The following is a 21,412-nucleotide window of genomic DNA, read 5'->3' on the forward strand; positions in this document are numbered from 1 at the left end:
CTTGGGTTACTCCTCAAAACCCAGACATCTTTGATCTTCCCGTCTAAAGACTAATAGAATTTTTGCGGCATCCTAATCTTTACAAATGGAAAGACCCTACAATTCTGAAGCCAGCATAACCTTACTGAGTGATATGAATGTTATGATAACACGGACATACCCAGAAGCTTCAAACTAATGTTAAGTATTAGTAAGATTACAAAAAACTGAAAAGGAGAAATGTAGGTGACTGATAGGATGTCTCTCCTCCTGCTTAACCAGGACAGCATTTTATCTGCAATAAAAATGATGTGCTAAAGGTTTTCTTGTATATTGCACTTCAGAAATGTACACAATTCAATGAGACACAGACCAGTTTTAGACATTTTAATCTTTAGAAATTTATTGACAAATTTTAACAATGCATTTTCAACAAAATTAAGTGCTACCGATATTAGGATTTAAACTGTATGAAATGCAATGCCACATTTAAATTTCTTTGAGCTTTGATACAAATTATGTTATTAAATTAAATTCAACCTTTACAATTTGCTGACTTGTTTTATAAATCTGCTTAAAGTGTTAGAGTTACTCTCTAAGTGTTAGAGAGTTACATCAATTAGATTTAGATATTCTGAATTTGGAAATGTTTTAATATTCTTTTATGCATAAGGGTTACACAATCAAGACAACAGTTTTATAGCAGGATTCGTTTGTGTAAGACTTTCTATGGTTACAATGTGGATTGATCAGATAATGATTTTCCATCAAGACATTTCTTTCATGAGTGACCAATCACAAGACACTGCTTTCTCAATTCATACCCCATCACACAAGATCTACTGTCAAGGACCCTCTGTAGAAGAATTAGAACAGTAGTCTTTGATTTCTGTATAAAAAAAAGTGACCGTCAGCAAAAGTATTTTTCACATAACAGACTCCAAATATTGACAAATGGATATTAATAAATCTGGATTCCAATGAATAAACAGTTCTACATTCTGCTTCTGCTTTCCAAATAACTGTTAAATTGATCCAGTCACCTTCAGGCCTTCTAAAAAGTTAAATTACAATTATAATCTTCATAGCATTAAATATGTCTTTAATAATAGATGACCACCCTAATTTGGGTTCAGTCCTCTCACCTCACTTCTTATCCATATGGTAAAATGCTACGGTATAAAATTCTATTTTTCTTTGGAAAAAAATGTAAAATCACCATCTCCAGTGATCATTTAAAAGTCTGAAGACTTAAACTTGTTGACTTTATGCGCACGCTTTGAGTTGAAATCTGCATTTTAAACAAGCTGGGTAAATAATGAAGCAACCAATGAGATTTAATGAATGAAGAGAAATGTAGAAAAGACAAAAACAAAGTATGTGTCAGCATTTTATAAAGGTTATCTTCATCAATCCTGGCACTGAAATCAAGATGATACAGCTTTGTCAAGATTACAGTCCTTTAACATGAAAACAACAAAAACAGAAACATATTTCTCATAGAAGGAATGGGGAACTACAATTCAGGTAGAATTTCAAAAATAAATTCAATGAAAAAAATTGAAGAAATTCAATATACCTTTGCATTATAGATGTACTTTAAGACGACGAAGCTTAACTGTGTTTTGACAACTTACTGTATTATCATTTGGTTGCATATTACCTGCTTCTGGCAGAGTTTGGAACACCCAGTTTGTAATAAAACAAACCACCTCTGCTCATATAAGTGTGAAGGATCAACACCAGAACAGTTAGAGATTATGGTCTCATGTGTTGGGCATGTTGTAACTTACTTTGGATTATACTCTGATAGGCCTTCGCTGCAGGAGAGTCTGGAACTTCGGTCAGGAAAGACTTTCCCGCATCACAGCTTTTCCCTTTAAAATACGGAACGGCATTTAGAGAACTAGAAACTGCTTGCATCAGACATTTAATAGGAACCGCAGAGGGAGATTTTTTGATACAAAAGTGGTTCCTTATACTTGACTACGTTTAATTTAAAAAACAAGGAAACACTCTCAACAAATTAAAGAAACGGGACGCACCGCAAATGGCACTGTTTATTTTGTAAAACTTCCTCATAGCCAGATAGTCTGACGGCGACCGATTTTAGGATGCCATTTTATTACTGATGCAATAAATCTGTCATAAAATCTTGTGTACCTATCCGTGGGTCCAGGGGTACTCTGCCTAAAAGAGGGAGATTCAGCTCTTCACACATTCTCTGTGCTCCTCCCGTTGTTGGAGGAAAGATCTGTGATGTATTCTGTCACCAGAACGAGGGTCAATTAAAATCAATAATTCATGTAATAATTAACATTATTAAATATTAAATGAAAATTCTGTAATTTTCTCACCTTTGCTTTGTTTCAAATTTGCTTAAATGTCTTTGAACACAGAGAAAGATATTTGGAAGAATGCTTGAAACCAGACAGATTTTGCCCCCCATTGACTCCCATTGTAGGAAATATAACTTAATCTTTATTTTGTTCTGTTGAACACAAAAGAAGATATTTTGAAGACTGTAGGAAAGCAAACCGTTCTGGGGCACTTTTGAATACCACTGTATTTTTCCTACTGTGGTAGGTCAAACCTCCCAAACAGGCAAAGAATAAAATAAATGTACAAATCACTGCACAAGACAAAACACACAACAAACACTTAGCACCTAAAAATTAAATGCATTAAAGACTCAGTAAAGCATATTATAAGCCTAAGCAAAAAGATACATTTTAAGAGGTGTTTTTAGAAGTCTGCAAGCAATCGGTATTTCGAATATCTAAGGGAATGGAGTTCCATAGGCCGGGGGCAGCATAGCTAAAAGATCTAGCACCCATGGTAGTAAGTCGACTCCGAGGTACCACAAGAGAAAGAGCACTGAAGGGTGCAAACAGACATTTGGAGGGAACACCGGTGAGAAGGGCATTACAATAGTCTATACGTGAGGTGACTAGTGCGTGAATAAGAACTACTGTAATGTTGGTTGAGAGAGAGAAGAACGAATACAGTTAATATTACGTAGGTGAGAGAAGCTGTCTAGTTATTAGCATTCATCCAAATATCTTTCTCTGTGTTTATCAGAACAAAGACATGTATACAGATTTGGAACAACGCAAAGGTGAGTAAATTATGACAGAATTTTCATTTTTTCCCTTTATCACATGAGCGCATTTACTCAAGAAATGCGATAACTAAAATATTTAATGTAGAAAATAAATTATGAAATATGTGTGTAAACCCTTACAAAATGAAAAGCATACCTTGCATTTAGGACACACAAAGCCACTCATGTTTTCAATCACACCAATGATGGGCAATTTGACCTTCTTACAGAATCGGATCTCTTTTCTCACATCCTGCAAAGATATTTCCTATTCAAAGAGGAAATAATAACAAACGTTATAAATGCACTAGTTCTAATCAAACATTCAGTTACATAAAGCTATGAGATTTATTAATTATTTTAATGAAATGGATCCTGGAAGCCGATTGGTCAGTAGCCATGCTAAAATGTTTTGATGCTCAGTTCCCGCTAAAAGGGGTTTTTGTTGCATAGCAAAATGCTGTTGCGGTTTAAAGAAAAGCATTAATGACTGACTTCAATAAATAAGTTTATAAACCATTGCCTGGCGTTTATATTTGAGTTACTCGACCATTCTTTGCACGTCTTGTGGACCCAAAGCATTATTTGTTTTTATGTAATACTTGTGTAATGTTTACTTTATCCCAATTGTAAGCAATCTAACCAGCATACTGTATAGAGCCAATATTTGTCATTTACTTCTGTTAAATCACATCTATGAAAAACACTTATTTATGCAAAAAAGAAAACAACTTGCTTATCTTGAATAAATATAAATGTCTGCAGTTTAAAAAAAGAATGCATTGCTTCATATGAGCACCACAGACTTGAACACCATAGAAGGAATAATATAAACTCATGCTTGCTCTTTACCTTACTATCTAAACAACAGGTTTAAATGCATAACAGCACCTAGAGTTTTTTTTAACAGCAAGAAAAAAATACCGGTGACAACCATGACATTAACATTTATATTGTTTACTTGGCAATACATTTAAATTAGAACCTATTTTTGCAGACAGGTATTGCAACACACCACCACACCAAAACATAGCTGGCTCTTTATGAGGAAGTGAGAGCACAATGTGTGCTCTTTCCACTGCATTCCACTGTTTAAATAATCAAGATTAATCCTATGAATTATTAACTTTTCTTTAAGTTAGCAACATTTGTCTATGCAAAAATTGGCTTGGTGGCCTCGAAAAGCATTTTCAAACGTTATTGATTTGTTCATTTACATTTACATTTCTACACTTGACAGACTAACATTGTAAAGTGCATTTGAGGTAAACATTTCATTAGTTCATGCACTCCCTGGAAATCGAACCTGTGACCTTGACATTGATAGAGCAATACTATCAGTTAGATACCAGTTGACATGCAGGCCATTTAAAAACATTTTCACAGCTGTTCACAACCAGTGTTCCACTTCATGAACTGTGTCGTCTACAGGAAACCAATACTTTTTTTAGTTAACAGTGTCAAGATCTTGTTCTCTATCTTAGTTAGGTTACAAAAATACGGAAGATTGACTTTATGGAACATAAATTTTACTTTGTTTTAACCTGTGGAGTGGTGATGATCACAGCCCCGTCGATACCAGCGCCGCCGAGGTACTGCACGATGGACAGGTGCTCATCTGAGGTTCCTGGGGGCGTATCTACAATCAGATAGTCCACTTCTCCCCAGTCTACATCCCTTAGGAACTGTTTGATCATACCTAAACATGAGCAATATATTGAACATGTATCAATCTAAAACAATGCGAAAAACTACATTGTTAACACATCAGTCTAATGGGATACGAGTTAGAACAGATAACACTTAAGCCAATATTTACAAAAACACGCAGTCACGCACACTGCAAATGCGGCACAGAAGCCTGATCTAAAGATACATTTAGGTGCATTTACACAGACCGTTTTGTATATTCAGGAATTACAACTGCATCATTTTTATAGATTCATGTTTTAAATGTTTAATGTTTGCATCCAAGCCAAATAACATTTCCCACATACCCAGCCTCAAAGCTTTTACATCCTCTAAATACACCCAATGAATAGATGCTCTGGGCTTGCCTAACCAATGAATGTCATTCCAATTTTCTGATGAGACTAACGCTTGCCAACTGGCAACACTATATAAAAATGAAACACTTGGCAGGAGGCCGAATATGGCATTTTACATTTCTTCTATTTATTTAGCCTTTTTTCCACTATTGCATAAACTGAATGGTCAAAATCTGCTTTTCACATTTTGTCTTGCTTTTCAATAAAATACAATATAACCTAAAATAAAATTGAGCAAAACAAAGTCAAATATAACAATAAATGTAGCCCTCTCCCTTCATGAATAGCCTATATAAGGCCTATAATTGGCTGCTACAATAATGTAATCTAAGTTACTTTGTACCCCAACAACAAAAAGTGCCTTTCGATATTAGGCCTATAAAATAAAAATATGAATAAAGGAAAATTTGTGAATTATTTTCAGGCTGCTGAACACTAAGGACTGACACTCGCAAAGCACACCTCTGTCTATACATTTACATTAATTCATTTGGCAGACACTTTTATCCAAAGCGACTTACAAGTAGTCTTTTTACAGTGACACATTACTGCAGAGCAATCAGGGGTAAGGTGCCTTGCTCAAGGGCACTTCAGTCATGACCTGCTGGCACTGAGATTAGAACCAACAACCTTCTGATCACAAGCCCAACGTTCTAACCCCCAGGCCACAACTGACCAGACTGGACTTCAATGTAGCATGCAACGATCCCTGTATTAAACAACTTGTCACTGTCAAGACCTCGGTTTCCTGAGTGGAGGAAACGAGACATAGGTGAATCCCCTTCTACAAACCTATACTGAAACCTATACTGGCACAATGCCAGCGGAAATGAAAATGGAACTGGCCAATGTCAGTCAAAACACCCCTATATAGTACACCGTCTTGAAAGCATATCCTCAGAATCTTTCGACTGAACACAACAGCACGACGATCTGAGCATGCAAACACGGCAGTTTACGCAATGCCTCGTTCCCTCCTCTCAGGGAAACGACGTTATGACGATAACCGGAGACATTCTCTTTTGAGAGAGGTCTCTACCATTGCGTGAAACACAAGGGGACCGTATAAAATCACGCTGTGAGAGCAGCAAAGAGCAGAACCACAGTGCAAGTGTGAGGGAAACCGCCTCAGCCAATCAGCGTAGCCACAAGCCCATTGCAACCATCAGAAACGGTTCTATGCTTGGGCAAAATTGCATCCCTTCCACTGACGCAGTGGGTAATGTGTTCAATCACACCATTAGAACAGCGAAAAACAGCCCAACTTTAGCGGAGCTAACACATAACATGCAACACATACTCTTGGCAGTAGCACATAGCACATCTAAAACAAATGATAATATTTCGAAGAATGTTGTTAACTGGCCTCCATTCACTTGCACTTGATTTTGTGTCCATACAACAGAAGTGGATGAGGGCCAGTGTTCGGTTTCCAACTTTCTTCAAAATATCTTCTTTTGTGAATAAAGAAAGTCATACATGTTTGAAATTACAAGGTGGTGAGTAAATGATGACAGAATTTTCATTTTTGGGTGACCCATCCCTTTAAATCACATATAATTCTTGTCCGCTAGCCAGTTTGAATGTTTGGTTGTGTTTAGAACACAGCACTGGTCCATCAAATGGTCTGAAACTTAAGTTGAGCCCAGTGACAGTTTGCATGTCATTCACCGCCTAGACTCGTCTAGTTAGTCATACATTGTTTAGTTCAAAACCAATGAAAACTTTAGAACAGTTACATAAAAGAAAGGTTGGCCAAATTCGATCGGCCCTAACTGAGTGCTAGCATTTATCTTTCCAACATGGAATTAACATCACATGACTTTGAATGCTGATGGTCTGTCCTTTGTTATCTCATGTATTTGCATTCAGTTAAAGTCAGAACACAGAAGAGCGATGCGACGTTTTGTCCATCCTGAGGCTCTAAATAAAATCACAGTAAACCCAATCTCAGCTTCCTCAGAAATAACAGGACATCAATTCCTGAAATACAATACAATTGACCAAAAGCAAAATCACGAATATCGGAACATGTCTCTGAAAAGGTTCTACAGTTGCTGCATTCTTAAAAATAAAGGCCCTTAAAAGTTTCTTCACAGCGAAGTCATTGAAGAGCCATTCCGTCAAAGGTTCTTTAAAGAAAACCTTTTTTTACAACAAAGAACCTTTTATGAAAGAGAAATGTTGGAGGTTCTTTGTGGAGCAAATTAGACAAAAAAACACCTTTATTTTTAAGAGTGTGGGGTTCTGCCATCCAGAGTCTACTCAAATGTGGCTACATGAGCCCTTTAGATCGCTGATCACCAGTGCGACACGATGTTAAGAAATAATACTTTCTGAAAAATGTCCTAAACATCACAGGTCATAAGGAAGTGAAACCACACTAAACTTAGACCGACAAATAGAGCCACATGCTCTTAACTCTACAGAGAAAAGACCCTGAGAACGTCATCTTGAAACAAGTCAACAACTGTATTTCTGTTCCTTTTTATCAGAACATGCAATACACATTTAATTATACCGTCAAACCTGATGCAGAAAGTAATCGCCTTTCACTGTTTTATGTATAACTGGCTATACTTTTTGAAAGCGTAAACACATTTATAGAATTCAGATCTCTTTTATTTGTCAATATCTCTAGAAATGTTTTCTCATGTTTCAGTTGTGTCACGTCTCTTTTCAAGAAAAAAAACCTTTCAAATATTTCTAGAGATTCAGAACCTCAGATTCAGATCTCAACCTTGTCACAAATTGAGCTCATATATGCCTACAATCTAAAACAATATTATTGAAAATGTAAATATGAACCCACATTTCTCATCAAATTTATACAAAATGTATCCAGATAATTTTAGCTTTACAATTTACAAAAATTCAATATGACAATCACCAACATTCTATTTCTCCAATTTTTGGAAGGCGAACAACTAAAAACTCCAAACAACGTGAGCGTGACGGAACACCCAATTAACATTAAAACAGTTTTGTGGGATTGCCTCATCAATGTATCCATTCTTTTCTGTTTTATCAGTTTGTTTCATGGAAATCAAACCCTTCGATTCAATTCAATTCAATTTTATTTATATAGCACTTTTCACAATGTGCATTGTTTCAAATCAGCTTTACAGGGGAAAATAGAAACCGAAAAACACAAAAAAGGTAAAACACACTACATGGTGTTTTATAGAATAAATAAAATTATTCTAGTAAATAATATCTAATCTTAGCAGTCTCCCGGTGGTTTATTTAGCATATTTTGCAATTAAAGTAAATGCTTTGCTGAAAAGATGCGTTTTTAATCTAGATTTAAATTGGGCAAGTGTGTCTGATCCTCGAATAGTGTCAGGAAGGCTATTCCAGAGTTTAGGTGCTATGTATGAGAAAGCTCGACCCCTTCGGTGGATTTATTATTCTAGGTGTTATCAAAAGTCCTGAGTTTTGAGATCTTAGAGAGCGTGATGGCTTGTAGTGTGATATAAGCTCTGTTAGGTAGGTAGGGGCTAAACCGTTTAAGGCTTTATAAGTGGGTTAAAAGAACTTTAAAGTCAATACGATACTTAATAGGTAGCCAGTGAAGGGTTGATAACATTGGGGTCATGTGATCGTATTTTCTGGACCTTGTAAGAACTCTGGCAGCTGCATTCTGAACTAACTGTAGTTTGTTTATTGATGATGCAGGACAACCACTAAGAAGTGCATTACAGTAGTCAAGTCTTGAGGTCACAAATGCATGAATAAGCTTCTCTGCGTCAGCAACACATAGAATATTTCGTAATCTGGCAACATTTCTAAGGTGGAAAAAGGCTGATTTGGATAGCTGGGAGGAATCATCTGGTCTTGATGAGATGTATAGCTGAGTATCATCTGCAGCAGTGGAAGCTAATTCCATGTTTTTTAATAATGTTTCCAAGGGGAGCATGTATATGGAGAATAGCAAGGGCCCTAGAACCGATCCCTGAGGTAATCCATAAATTACTTGCGTTAGATTTGATGATTCCCCATTTAAATGGACCAATTGATGTCTGTCTGATAAGTAAGATCTGAACCATTGTTGTGCCAGTCCCTCAATAGCGGTATAATTGTGCAAGCGATCTAGAAGTATATTATGGTCTACAGTATCGCACACAGCAAAAAGGTCAAGCAGAACTAGGAGTGAGATGTTACCTTTATCTGATGCTATAAGCAGGTTGTTTGTCATTTTGACGAGCGCAGTTTCAGTGCTATGATGTGGTCTAAAGCCTGACTGAAAATGTTTGTGTATGTCATTATTTTGTAAGAAAGAGCACAACTGAGTGGACACTATTTGAAATTGGTCTATAGTTTCCTAGTTCGTTGGGGTCCAAGTTTGGTTTCTTGATAAGAGGCTTAATGACAGCAAGCTTAAAGGGTCCTGGGACATGGCCTAGATTGATTGACGAGTAAATAATGTTATAAATGGGCTCAATTGCAACTCGTAGTAACTCTTTAAAAAATTTAGTTGGTATGGGGTCTAATAAGGAAGTTGTAGGTTTAGATGTTGCAATAAGTTTGATCAAATCCTCCTAGGTAAAATCCTCCTAAAGATAAAAAACAATGGAGCCTTTCTTTTAGGGCGATGGTTGGTACTAATTCATAGGACAGGGTTGCGGCGGAAGGTGTGGCGGAATAACTAGGTCAGATCATGTCTGTTTATTTGTTAATTTAGCAACTGTGCTAAATAAAAACCTTGGATTGTTTTTGTTTGTTTCTATCAGGTTACGGAGCTGCTCAGCCTTTGCTGCTTTTAGTGCCTTTTTATAACAGTTTGCACCCTCTATCTACGCAATTGGGGTGTTTGCAATGCTTTATCAGAGGACCTACAAAACCTTTTTTCATCGTGACCAAGTTCCGCTTACAATCATATCTGTATTCTATGTCTGTAGGGAACTTTATTAATTAGAAAGCAATACTTCTGCTTTATAAAGTTTAAATGTGGCTCAGAAAGCCGATTCATTAAAGGAACAAAAAATTCTGTCATCATTTATTCCTCCTGGTGTAATGCCAAACCTGCATGACATAATTTCTTCTGCAGAACACAGACGGATGAGTTTGGAATGACAAGAGGGTAAATAAATGATGAAAGACTTGGGTCAACTATCCCTTTAATAAAGGAAATTGAGATGATAAAACCGTTTAGCGAAATGAAACCTCACGGTTAATCAGGCAGAACATCTCATAGCAACCCATGTAAAAACCAAAGATAAATCACATGCTGGAAACACATAAGAACCTGTCATCTCTAATACTGAATTTGTTCTAGAAAGTAGGCAAAATTCCAACACTTTTTTAGACCAGCACAGCACACCTGGGTTTTCATCAAGCAAGAGTTAAAAAACACCAACCCACAAAGAAACCAAGTTCCAAACCAAAAAACACAGATTTAAGATCAGATCATATTTACGTGTACTGTAGATTTGTAAAAAAAGTGCACCTTCTGTAAATGCAACACTTCACCCCACTTTCTGAAGTCAGGTTTGGCTTTTTGCTATTTTCAAAAACCAGGGCAATGGTTTTAAAAAGTATCAGAAATGTTTTCAACCAGCGTCTAGCCATCTGAGGTTTTTAAATTCCCTTAGTGCTTTGAGCAAGATACACTGTATCTAGCAACTGGAGGAACTATGTTCAGCTGCTGTTTTTAGACTACAGCTCAGTCTTTAAGACTACGGTCTCCCTCCAACTGGCCTGCAAGCTCAATGTCCTACCCAGCAGTAACAGGATCTACGATATCGCAAAGATAAAAGTCCTGCGCAGTCCCCCCAAACGTAAGACATTTTCAGACTTCTGGCTTTCATACAACTAATGACACTACAAAGAAAAACTACGGCGAAGGAAGTCTAATAAAACACATACAATGTCTGTAGGGTTAAAGTAAAAGACAAACCATTCTTTTTGGGCCCTCTCCAGATAACAGCATCATCTGGACTACTGAGCAGGAAGCCAATGGACATGACTGCCAGATTGTCCTCTACATACTAAACAGGGAGTTGAAATGAAAAAGTCAGAGAGTCATCCCAAGACAATTACGACACTATCAGGCCATTTCAGACTATATTGGGTAAAGTGTTAAGGTCAAAAGTTATTAGAGACATATTTCTTACCACTGGAGACCAGCCGGAGCCACTCTGATGAACCTAAAGAGGAAACGGAGTACAAACGGAGATCATTTGCCTGAACGTTTCAGTGAATATTCCCATATATTACCACATACATGCTGTCTGTGTGTTCACACTCATACCTGTTCACCCTCCAACCCCATTATTTTTGGTATGGATGGTCCGCAAATGTCCACATCTAGCAGAGCTACCTAAAGAAAGAAAATGTAAGATATTTTCAAATGGTTTTGAACATGTTTCATTAGGCTGCTTTCCCCTTTCTCAATAGTTTTTAGTGCAATACTCTAAAATTACCACAAGATGTCAGTGTGGCACAGTTAGTCTCTCTCTCTCACACACACACAGCACTGACTCATATCTTATATAAGACAGCTGCACTGTGCCTTCAGTCTGCGCCCTGGACACAGACCAAAGCTAATACACATATTGGTTATTTAAACTCGTGTGTGAATGGCCCTTCTGCCCTGCTGTGACACATAACCTTTCCATTGCCTGCGTGGGTATGAATGAAAGCATTACGTGTGAGACTGTAAAGTCTGGACTGTGTTTGGGTATGAGTGTATACCAGACCTGAGTCATGCTTATATCTGAACTTTGAGCCAGATGCTCAGCAGCGATGTGCTTAGAACAGGGGCACAATGTGTGTCTAACTCAGCATGTCTGTGTGGGTGACGACACATCCAGAACTACTGCCAAAGCTCAAACTTCAATAAAACATGGTAATTCAAAATCATAGTCCCGCTAATACAATTACAATCATCCGAGTTTGCCTACAGGCTGGAACAAATCGTACCAATAATAAGGAAACACTATAAACTAAAAATAAAGCAGTCTGATTCTAGATCCACACACTCTGCATTAATGAGGACCATGAAAAGAGGCAAATTACGCCGTGCATTAGTTGGCAGCTGTATTTTTCCTGTGACTGTGATTTTATTTATTTTGGGTTCACAAACAATTTAGCTTAAAGGGACAGTTCACACAAAAATGTAAATTCTGTCAGCATTTACTCACCCTCAAGTTTTTCCAAATCTGTATACATTTCTTTATTCTGATCAAAATGACAATGGAAGTTAATAGTGGCCCAGAACGGTTTCTTTTCCTACCTTCTTCAAAATATCTTCTTTCGTATTCAACAGAACAAAGAAATGTATACAGATTTGGAACAACTTGCGAGTGAGTAAATGATGTCAGAGTTTTCATTTTTGGAGGAACTGTTCCTTTGAATCTGAACAACAGCAATGCCACAGTAGCAGTCTTTAATGCAGCCTGTTATTACAAAGTGTGTTACAAATCCTCCTGCACTGCTTTTTAATAAAGGGCTGAAGTCTCTATATAACCACAAGCATCATTATCTTTATATGGGAATGCTTTCAGATTTCATCTGTTACAAGCCAACTTTTGCACTGCATTATGATAAACAGGACTGACTTTCTATTGGTCTGTAGACACAGCATCTACATCTGCAGATGTTATATTGGCACAAGAGAAACATTGGCAAACTAACCCACGGCTGACGTTCTTGCCTCTTGTCAATGAGATCATCAAAACGTTTTCCTCTTTTCTGACAATAAAATGCACATGTTGCTGCATGCAATATTACAGCAGATGTTCAGACGATCACAGCAGAGCAAATATCATTCAGTGTGTGTGATCAGTGGCAAAAGATAGAATTCCAGATGTGTTGTCTATTTAAGTCTGTTTACAACTGTGACATAAATGAACATCAATGCAGTAAAGTAGTATAGATAAAACTGCATTTTATTTTAAGCAGAAATACTTTTTCTGCAACTTTGTATTTTGTCTAAATCCTGAAATATTTTTCTTTAAATCGGTCTGTTTTAACCTTGTCTTGAATGAACTTCGACTGAATGAATCACTGAATTCACTAAACGCTGCACTCAGAAACTGTTTGTTTGTCCCTCCCTTTTCCTGTTCCTTTGCTTCCTGATGTTTATCAAAAGGAAATTTGCTAAAAGCAATCTGGGGGGGTTAAAAAAGCAAAGGAGGAGGGAAGAACGCCACATAACAGTCCCAGAGGAACCGAGCAGGTTCCCTCACTCTCTCTTTCACTCCCTCACTCTCTCTTTCACTCTCTCTCTCTAAGGAAATGCACTACCAGTGAGTAAGGTTGCAGGGAGGGTAAGATAGCAGCAAAGGTCAGGGATTCTTCCCCGGAGCTACAGGGGAAGTCACACCACTTCCTTCCGGAAGCTAAATAGTTTTCTTATGGCAACCGTTTCACTTTTCAGCACTTCCTCTTTTCCTGGTTTAAAAACACCATCGTCCCTTCTTAAATAAATGTCTAAGAGCTCATAAAATGTATGTTGAATGGCAGTGGAAAGGCATGTCTTAGTCTCAGAAAAAGGCTAGGAATCTCATGGATCTCTTGAGGATATGTGGGATAACCACAAACGGTTACTTTATTACTTGCTTTGGTTATTATATTGTAGCTTGAATGCTCCTGCTAAAGAACAAAAAAAGAAAATGCAGTTAACATTTATATAATCTAACTATTGTGGTTTAATCTGGCTGCAACTCAAAATGCAAAGGTTCAAAACTCTGAAGGAGAGATTCCGGAACCATCATCATTATTCTTCCCTTGAGGCATTTGACCCCACATTGCACGAGGCTGTCAGAAAATGCTAAAAGAATATCAGTGACTAAATATGTATTGTGATAGAATATAGTGTATATATAGTGACTCCAATACATTTCTGATTGTTCAAGATAGGCACAGTAGTCTTGAAAATGGTATTCATCGTCTGATAAAGAGAACGGGGATAGGGTTCATCCACAGGGAAAAAAAGTATTATCCTTCTAGAAGCTCAACGTCCTAACAAAAAGATATTAAGAAATATCTAGACATAGAACGTTTGATTGGCTCAGATGTTATGTCAGTTTTTGTGCTGCGTCGAGAAAAAGAAATGTATAGTTAACATAAGTAATAGTTATAATTACAATTGAATTCTAAATTCCTTTAAAGGGGTCATATTGGATGTTTAAAATGAACATTATTGTGTGTGTTTGGTGTAATAAAGTGCATTTACGTGGTTTACGGTTAAAAAAAATTATTCGTTTTCACATTCTGTGCATTGCCGTTGCTCCTCTGTTCCCCGTCTTTCTGATTGGCTGAATACCTAATAACATAAAGCCGAAATGTAACGCCCCTTACCATATTCGGAACATGTCACCGGGGATTGTTCAAGCCCGAATATGATCCAGAAAATGCATTTGCCCAAGTAACGGATCAGAAAGGTTTTATTTTTGGTAAGGTTTAACAGTTAGCTAACTACCTGAGCTGCATTTGACGGAACGTGACAAAAGTCAATAAAACATGCCATTTGTTGGATCCAGCACGGGCATAGTTCCTGAATATAATGACTCATATTTACTTTTTTGTAAACCATCACCCTGCAAGGGAGAACAGCCAAAGGATACGAGGCTCCAGCTCCCGATGGATTCAGCCTCATAAATACAAAAAAGTCTGCACTTGCAGGACCGACAAAACTCTTACGTTTGAATAGTCAGTTACAAATAATTTACTGTGCTTACAAAGTTGGATTTGCCCCACTGTTTAGAAACAGCTTTTGTGCACAATCAGGTGTTAAATGTGCTGCACACACTCAGATTTTGGAGTTGTGCTGTTTTGGAACAGTGTTGTAAAGACAACGTAACCACCGATTTCTAATTGTGTCCTCGTTTGGAACACCCAACTAAGTCGTTTTTCATTTGCGCCTCCACGACATGGCGGCAGGAAAACAACAACACTACAGCGGAAATAGGCACACCTTCATTCTCTGTGTATACGTTTTGGGCGGTGTTCTTTAATGCTTCTTACAAACTGACTAAGAAATGTGGGGGGGATGGTGTTCAAACCAGGTGTTTTAGGCAGGTTTGGATGAGACTCCGCTTTTAAATAAAAAATCTCTTTAGGTTTGAGACTTTTTTGCAATTTAAAGTGTCTTATATATGCATGAACAACTTGTAACACACCAAAGATAAAGGAAAACATGAAATCACGTCGTATGACTCCTTTAAAACAAACATCACAGAAAAGTAAACCTAGGACTTATATTTCTACAAAATAAGAATATTGGGTCTGATTTCCGCATTATACCAAAGCCGGTTTATCAGGTTATAACCATTAGCACACAAACTTCCTCATTAACTGCTACATATAGCTGGATTTTACATTACAATGACGACTTCATTCCCTTTCAAGCTCCAATAACTATGACTGAAAGCCACACCTGTAGATTACTTTATCTCCCAACATCGACCTCCAGTCAGAACCAAAAGCATTTAAGTCAAGATGAGGGTTTTTCTTTTTTTTTAAAAGCAAAACAAATGTAGAATTGAGTAAATTCAACACTTAGATAATCATTAGCATGAGATGAGTATCTCGGGGCAAACAATATTGTTTACTATAATAGCCTATAACTGGGTAAAGAATCTTTGATAATTTCCGCTTCGCTTACTACGTAGGATAACATTGTATAAATGAATCATGACCGCATGATACAACAGCTAATAGTGTGACATTTGGGCAAAACAAGAAGATTAGCCACAGTCAATGTTTATGGACGACACATAACCACAACACCTACAGAACAGATTTCTCTGCCTATGTTTAAAAAAAAGTTCAACATTAATAATTATGAGAATAAACATTACATTTTGATATTCATTTCATATTCTACCTGTTCCTGCAATTGACAAGCAAAATATAATACTGTACCACACAGTTATTTTACTTTAAAGAGATCACTCCAAAATGAAAATACTGTCATCTTCCACTTACCCTCTTGACATTTCAAACCTGTATGGATTTGATTATTTTGCAGAACACAAAAGAAGATGCTGGTAAAAGAAAACCGTTAGTCCCCATTGAACTGCCTTGGTTTTGTCTCCATACAATAGAGGGGTCAATGGGAAATATAATTTTTCAAAATATCTTCTTTTGTGTTTTTCAGAATAAAGAAAGTCATACAGGTTTAATGACTTAATGATGACAGAATTTTCCCTTTAAACATGGCTCCAACCAGAATTAGGACACCAAACTATTAATTTCACAAAATATTATAGTGTTCTATTGTCATATTTAAAAAGTGTCAAATGTGAGGTTCTAAGTGGCGACTGCTATTTTACTTGACCTTGTAAATGTGTTGCTGTGGAAAAGCCTGACAAGAGCGACTCTGCCCACTGACAGTTGCACTGGTGGGGCTCTTGACGCTCCCTTCACTCATTTAGTTTTCAGCAACAGGATGTGTGAACAAACCGCAGGTGTACAAAGGATGTTCCCTCCTGAGCTCACGTTCCCTGTTCACGGCCCTTAAGAGGGGTCCGGGGGTCTGTCACAGCAGACTAAAGAGAGATATCGGAATGGTGCTCAGGGGTTATCTATCGCATTGACACACAAATACGCACACCACTGTCAAGTTTCAATCAGTGTGACCTGTTTCCCGCAAGAGCCCAATTAGAGGACACAATTACCATGTAAGCCATTCGCTTGCCTACGATGCCCAAGCACTGAGAGATAGTGACAGTGTCTGGAAAAAAACACAATCAATACAGAACTAAATACTAAAACAGCTACATCCAGACAACTTCAATCCAACAGTGGTAAGAAAGTGAGATATGAAGAAAAGAAAAAAGCATGACCTAATAAAGACCTTTTAAGACGGTCCCACAAAAGGAAGCTAAAAGCATAGACTCTATTCTTCACGGTTTCACGGATGCGGGCCGACAATAGAGCATTTAACACTCTGGAAGTCCTCAGACAGATAGAGACGGGTGTGAGATTTGAATCGTTTGAGCGATTGAGGATTATTTCTGCCAGTGAGCTGCCATGGGTACGCAGAGGCCCTGGTCTGCACGCTGACAGCGCTATTGCGGCCACAGACGAAATCAATACAGCTCTACCCAGCACACTGACTCAGAAAGAGTCCCAGACTGAGCCGTGCTCTCCTCAGTGAACCTGTTAAATACGCCTCTATCTGCCACACAGATTTTGCAGCACACTGAACATAGGCAGCAATCTCAGACAGCCAAACATTAATGTGAAGCGATTGATGACGAGATACAGACAGAAGGTTTCTCCCATTAGCCGCTCTGTCACAGAGATTCAGCTTTCTTCAAAAGCACGTTACGTTCTTCTCAGGGGCTGGCTGGGATTCCTAATTTGATTAAAATGATAATGTCATAGCCCACGGCGTCACACTAAAAATGTCTGATATGATTTCAGAAATGTTTTGAAAGAGTTTGGAAATGTGATTTAATGTTCACAGAGCTGTGAGGCATAAATAATCTGTCACTAATCCACTGGAACAGGCGACAAAATGAAAATGTATGTTAAGGAAAGCTAGTCGCACTAGTTAAGCTTGTAGCCCATTCAAAGCAAATAGATAATAAAAAATTTAAAAGGTTAAGATGCTTTGGAAAACTGTGTCTAATTTCTTAAAAATCTCATTTGTACAAAAACGGTTAAAGAGAAAATTATTTTTTAATATTCTTTTTTTTCCCTTCAAAACTGTTCTAACATGTCAACACTATAAAACAACCTGTTATCATCTCTGCATGAATTTTGATTTGAGTCAGTATGTAAAACATTCATGGGTGGTGCGAGGCATCGTGTGGAATTTGATACCAGTGCTAAAAATGTTTTCCTAAGCAGAGTAACCATGTCAACAAACTCATTTGCAAGGAGATGATATACACAAAAATAACCAGATTTAATCCGGCCTCACTGAATGATGCTTATATTTCTGGTCTAACACTGTTAGTGATACAAAAAAGCTTTTTAAAGCTATTGTATGTGAACCAATGTAGTGATAAAGTTATGATGTTTATATATATTTTTAATGGAATGGACTACCCACTTAAACCTTTCAATTCATTCAAAAGTATTTGCATTTTGAAATAAACATGTCTGAAAACATAGAAATATTCTTTTTATAATGGTATACATGTTTTAAACCAAAGAAAAGATAAGGACTACAAATAAGTACTAATAAACATGGCATGTTTATTTATACTGGATTTTAAAAGATTATTAGTTACATATTTATATGACATTGAACTACATGAACAAGAACCAAACAAGATTATAAATTCAGATGGATCAGACTAGACTAAAAGCTGATGTCAACAACCGACAGTTGCATAAACTGTGATAACTGATTTATAGAATACTCAAATTTTATAGACGGTTTCATGGCGCCTGGCCCAACAGGGTTAACTTCCGGTCTGTGTTTGTTGATAGGTCTGGCTAGTGGCTGATAATATTTATATTTAATTAAATTTGTGTTAATATATTTCAAAATTGTACTGTGTAATAATTGTATTAAATAAACAATTTGTTGAATGGCTTGTGTCGAATTTAAGATTAGCCAAGGAACGGTTCTTGTACTGGCTAGACATCCTTTAAACTTGCTAGCTAATGTTATTTATTTAGCTTGTTATCAGAAATAAACAGCAGGGACTTCTTTGTCAATGTGTATCGGAAGTTAAAGGGATACTTCACCAAAAAAATTGAAATTCTGCCATAATTTACTCACCCTAAGGTTGTTCCAAATAATGTGCATACAGTTCTTTACATTTTGAAAGAATGTCAGAAACCAAACAGATCTCATCCCCCGGTTACTGCCATAGTACGGTACAATAAATAGTATGGGAGTCAATGGGGGATCAGATCTGTTTGGTTACTGACATTCTTGCAAATATCTTCCTTTGTGTTTAGCAGAACACAAAAATGTATACAGGTTTGGAACAACCTGAGGTTGAGTAAGTAAATGACAGAATTATCATATTTTTGGGGTGAAATGTCCATATACATTTTACATTTAGTCATTTAACCACCCATTTTTTGGGGGGGATAGGAAATTAGAAAAAAGAAGTAGAAGACTGTACTATCCCTTTAAATATGGGTCACAAAAGCAAGCACGCACAGTAACATTTGAAACCGTCTACACACAAGTATAACAGTAAAGCACTCTTTGCATGTACAGAATTTTTCGGGCTTACCTCTGTGGAGTCATCACTAGCAAGTGCACGAGATAAATGTGCACTGAATGTGCTCTTCCCAACACCCCCTTTCCCAGACAAAACTAGAATCTTGTGTTTCACGGATGTCATCTTCTGTCTGATTTCCTCAATAGCTGCAGTGAGAAAAAAAATATGTAGAGCCTTGAGATTTAGACTTTTTAGGTTTAATTGTCTATAACGTTTATATCACGTTTTTGAACATATCCTAAAATTTACTAAAAGTTCATTATAAAACTTGCAGATACTATAAACACCCAAAATGTATAAGATTCCATTCTGTTCATATATACTGACAAACCAGAGCTGTGATATGGCAGATATAAGTGAAGATGTATAAATGAATGTATACCAGGATCAGGAGCTTTGGCAGCACCAGATGCACATATATTCTGGTTTGGACATCCCTGACATGCAGATGATTTACCAGCCTGTTCACTGCTTGTGCCCGGACAGTCTGCAGAAAAAAAAAAACAATCCAAATAACTTTAAGATATAAATACACATATGTAGATACTTGAGACTTGATAGATGAACACGGCATGACTGTTTTTAACAATCAATTATCAAAATGATTGATGAATAACTGTACGTTGCCACATACATTTCAAGAAAGACCTAAACTAATCTTTATATATGGACGTTAAAGTAAACAGTTAGAAACAAACGTCTAGCCAGCTGAAAGAGGCAGTTGTTGTGGCAGACTATCTGATGACAGATGTTTTCATACATTTACTAGAAGTTTCCATTGCCATAAATATCTCATTATCTGAAGCGTAGCATGTCATGCTACACATGACATGCTAGCGATCCATAAATGTACATTGGTTAAAAGGGAAAGGAGTCTTTAAGTACATTTAAAGTATCTGAAGAAACCACCCTAAGACATTGATAAGACTCACATTCTGGTGCATCACTTGGAACGTCCGCCATCTTTCAAACATCGGCGCACTTCCGGGTTGGTGCAGCACTCAGTAATTCTCCGGAGACTGTGATTTGTGTTTCGAAGGTTCCGGACTGCCGCAGTTCAGCGTTTGTGTTGTAAATGCAACGCGCTAAATCCTCTTCTGCATTATATTAGCATGTTTTTTAAATAAATAATTATTTGATATCATTAATATAATTTATATTTATTAATATAAATATAATTTAAAGAATTAAATAATTGATTTTTAAATTAAGCTTTAGCTGGATGGAGTGTATGTACAAAGAGATGCGCAACTTAGATTATATTCCTGTAATTTTCATTTGCTTCACGTGTCACTTAAGCGTTTCTTCTATCTTATTTAATTATACTAACCAAATATAAAGAGAACAAGGTGTGGTTTAGTGAATGGATTGCAGAAATCTTTGTTGAAAAGGAAGATGACACAATACATGCAAGCAGGTGCAATTTTGCATGTTAAAAATAAAGAGTGGAGAATGATCACGCATGCTTTTTTCAAAACCACATGATGTGTTATCATATGCAGAAGTTAAACTTATACAGACCCAAAAACTAGGTCACAGTTATAATGAGATAATGAGATAGTTTTAATGCAATATATTTTGTGTTTAATGCACAAGACCAAAAACATTTTGTATTAACTTTGGACTCAACTTTCCCAGGATGGCTTTGGTCACAAATAAATTTCCAGAATTGTGGCTTTTGAGTTTGATATATACTGTGACAAATTCAGAACAGTATCAACTTCCTCCTGTATGAGTATTGCATGGGAGGACAGCAGTAATGATTCCACACTTTGTTCAAAGGCAACATTCCTAACCATTCTTCAGCCCGATCTATTGCTCATTTTGGTTATGCGCTGCATGAGTCTCTTGTATTTACATTGTATTTACAGTATTTGAGAAAGCAGGATTTACTTTCTGGCAACACTGGAGTCAGTTTCCTAGACCCTCCCAAGGGCAATGTCACTGTGCAGACAGAACTGCTTTGTGCTTGAATCGAACCCAGTTACGGATGTTTCTTTTGAAATGTCATGGAACGTCATGAGAGGCAAGGGGGTTGGCTGAATGCTGTCTGCTTGTCATCAGTACAACTCTAGCTTTACTGAAAGTTAAATGGGAAAGAACGTCTGAAGCCAAATGTATAAACCAAACTTATTAAC

The 21,412-nt window shown here is 37.0% G+C and overlaps 1 protein-coding gene across 1 annotated transcript; it reads right to left on the reverse strand.

Annotated features, from left to right (window-relative positions):
- Nucleotides 1-351: 351 nt before the first annotated feature.
- Nucleotides 352-20,323, reverse strand: nubp1 (nucleotide binding protein 1 (MinD homolog, E. coli)). Its single transcript, XM_079457227.1, has 11 exons — nt 20,207-20,323; nt 19,657-19,761; nt 19,287-19,420; nt 11,384-11,452; nt 11,247-11,279; nt 11,030-11,120; nt 4,627-4,781; nt 3,240-3,350; nt 2,143-2,245; nt 1,773-1,856; nt 352-868 (listed from the first exon to the last, which is right to left on the reverse strand). Exons 1-11 carry the CDS (start codon nt 20,235-20,237, stop codon nt 825-827), a joined length of 960 nt encoding a protein of 319 aa, XP_079313353.1. The 5' UTR covers nt 20,238-20,323; the 3' UTR covers nt 352-824.
- Between the last annotated feature and the right edge of the window lie 1,089 nt (nt 20,324-21,412).

This window comes from Barbatula barbatula, assembly GCF_947034865.1.
Source record: "Barbatula barbatula genome assembly, chromosome: 5".
In the NCBI taxonomy this organism is placed as follows: Eukaryota; Metazoa; Chordata; class Actinopteri; order Cypriniformes; family Nemacheilidae; genus Barbatula; species Barbatula barbatula.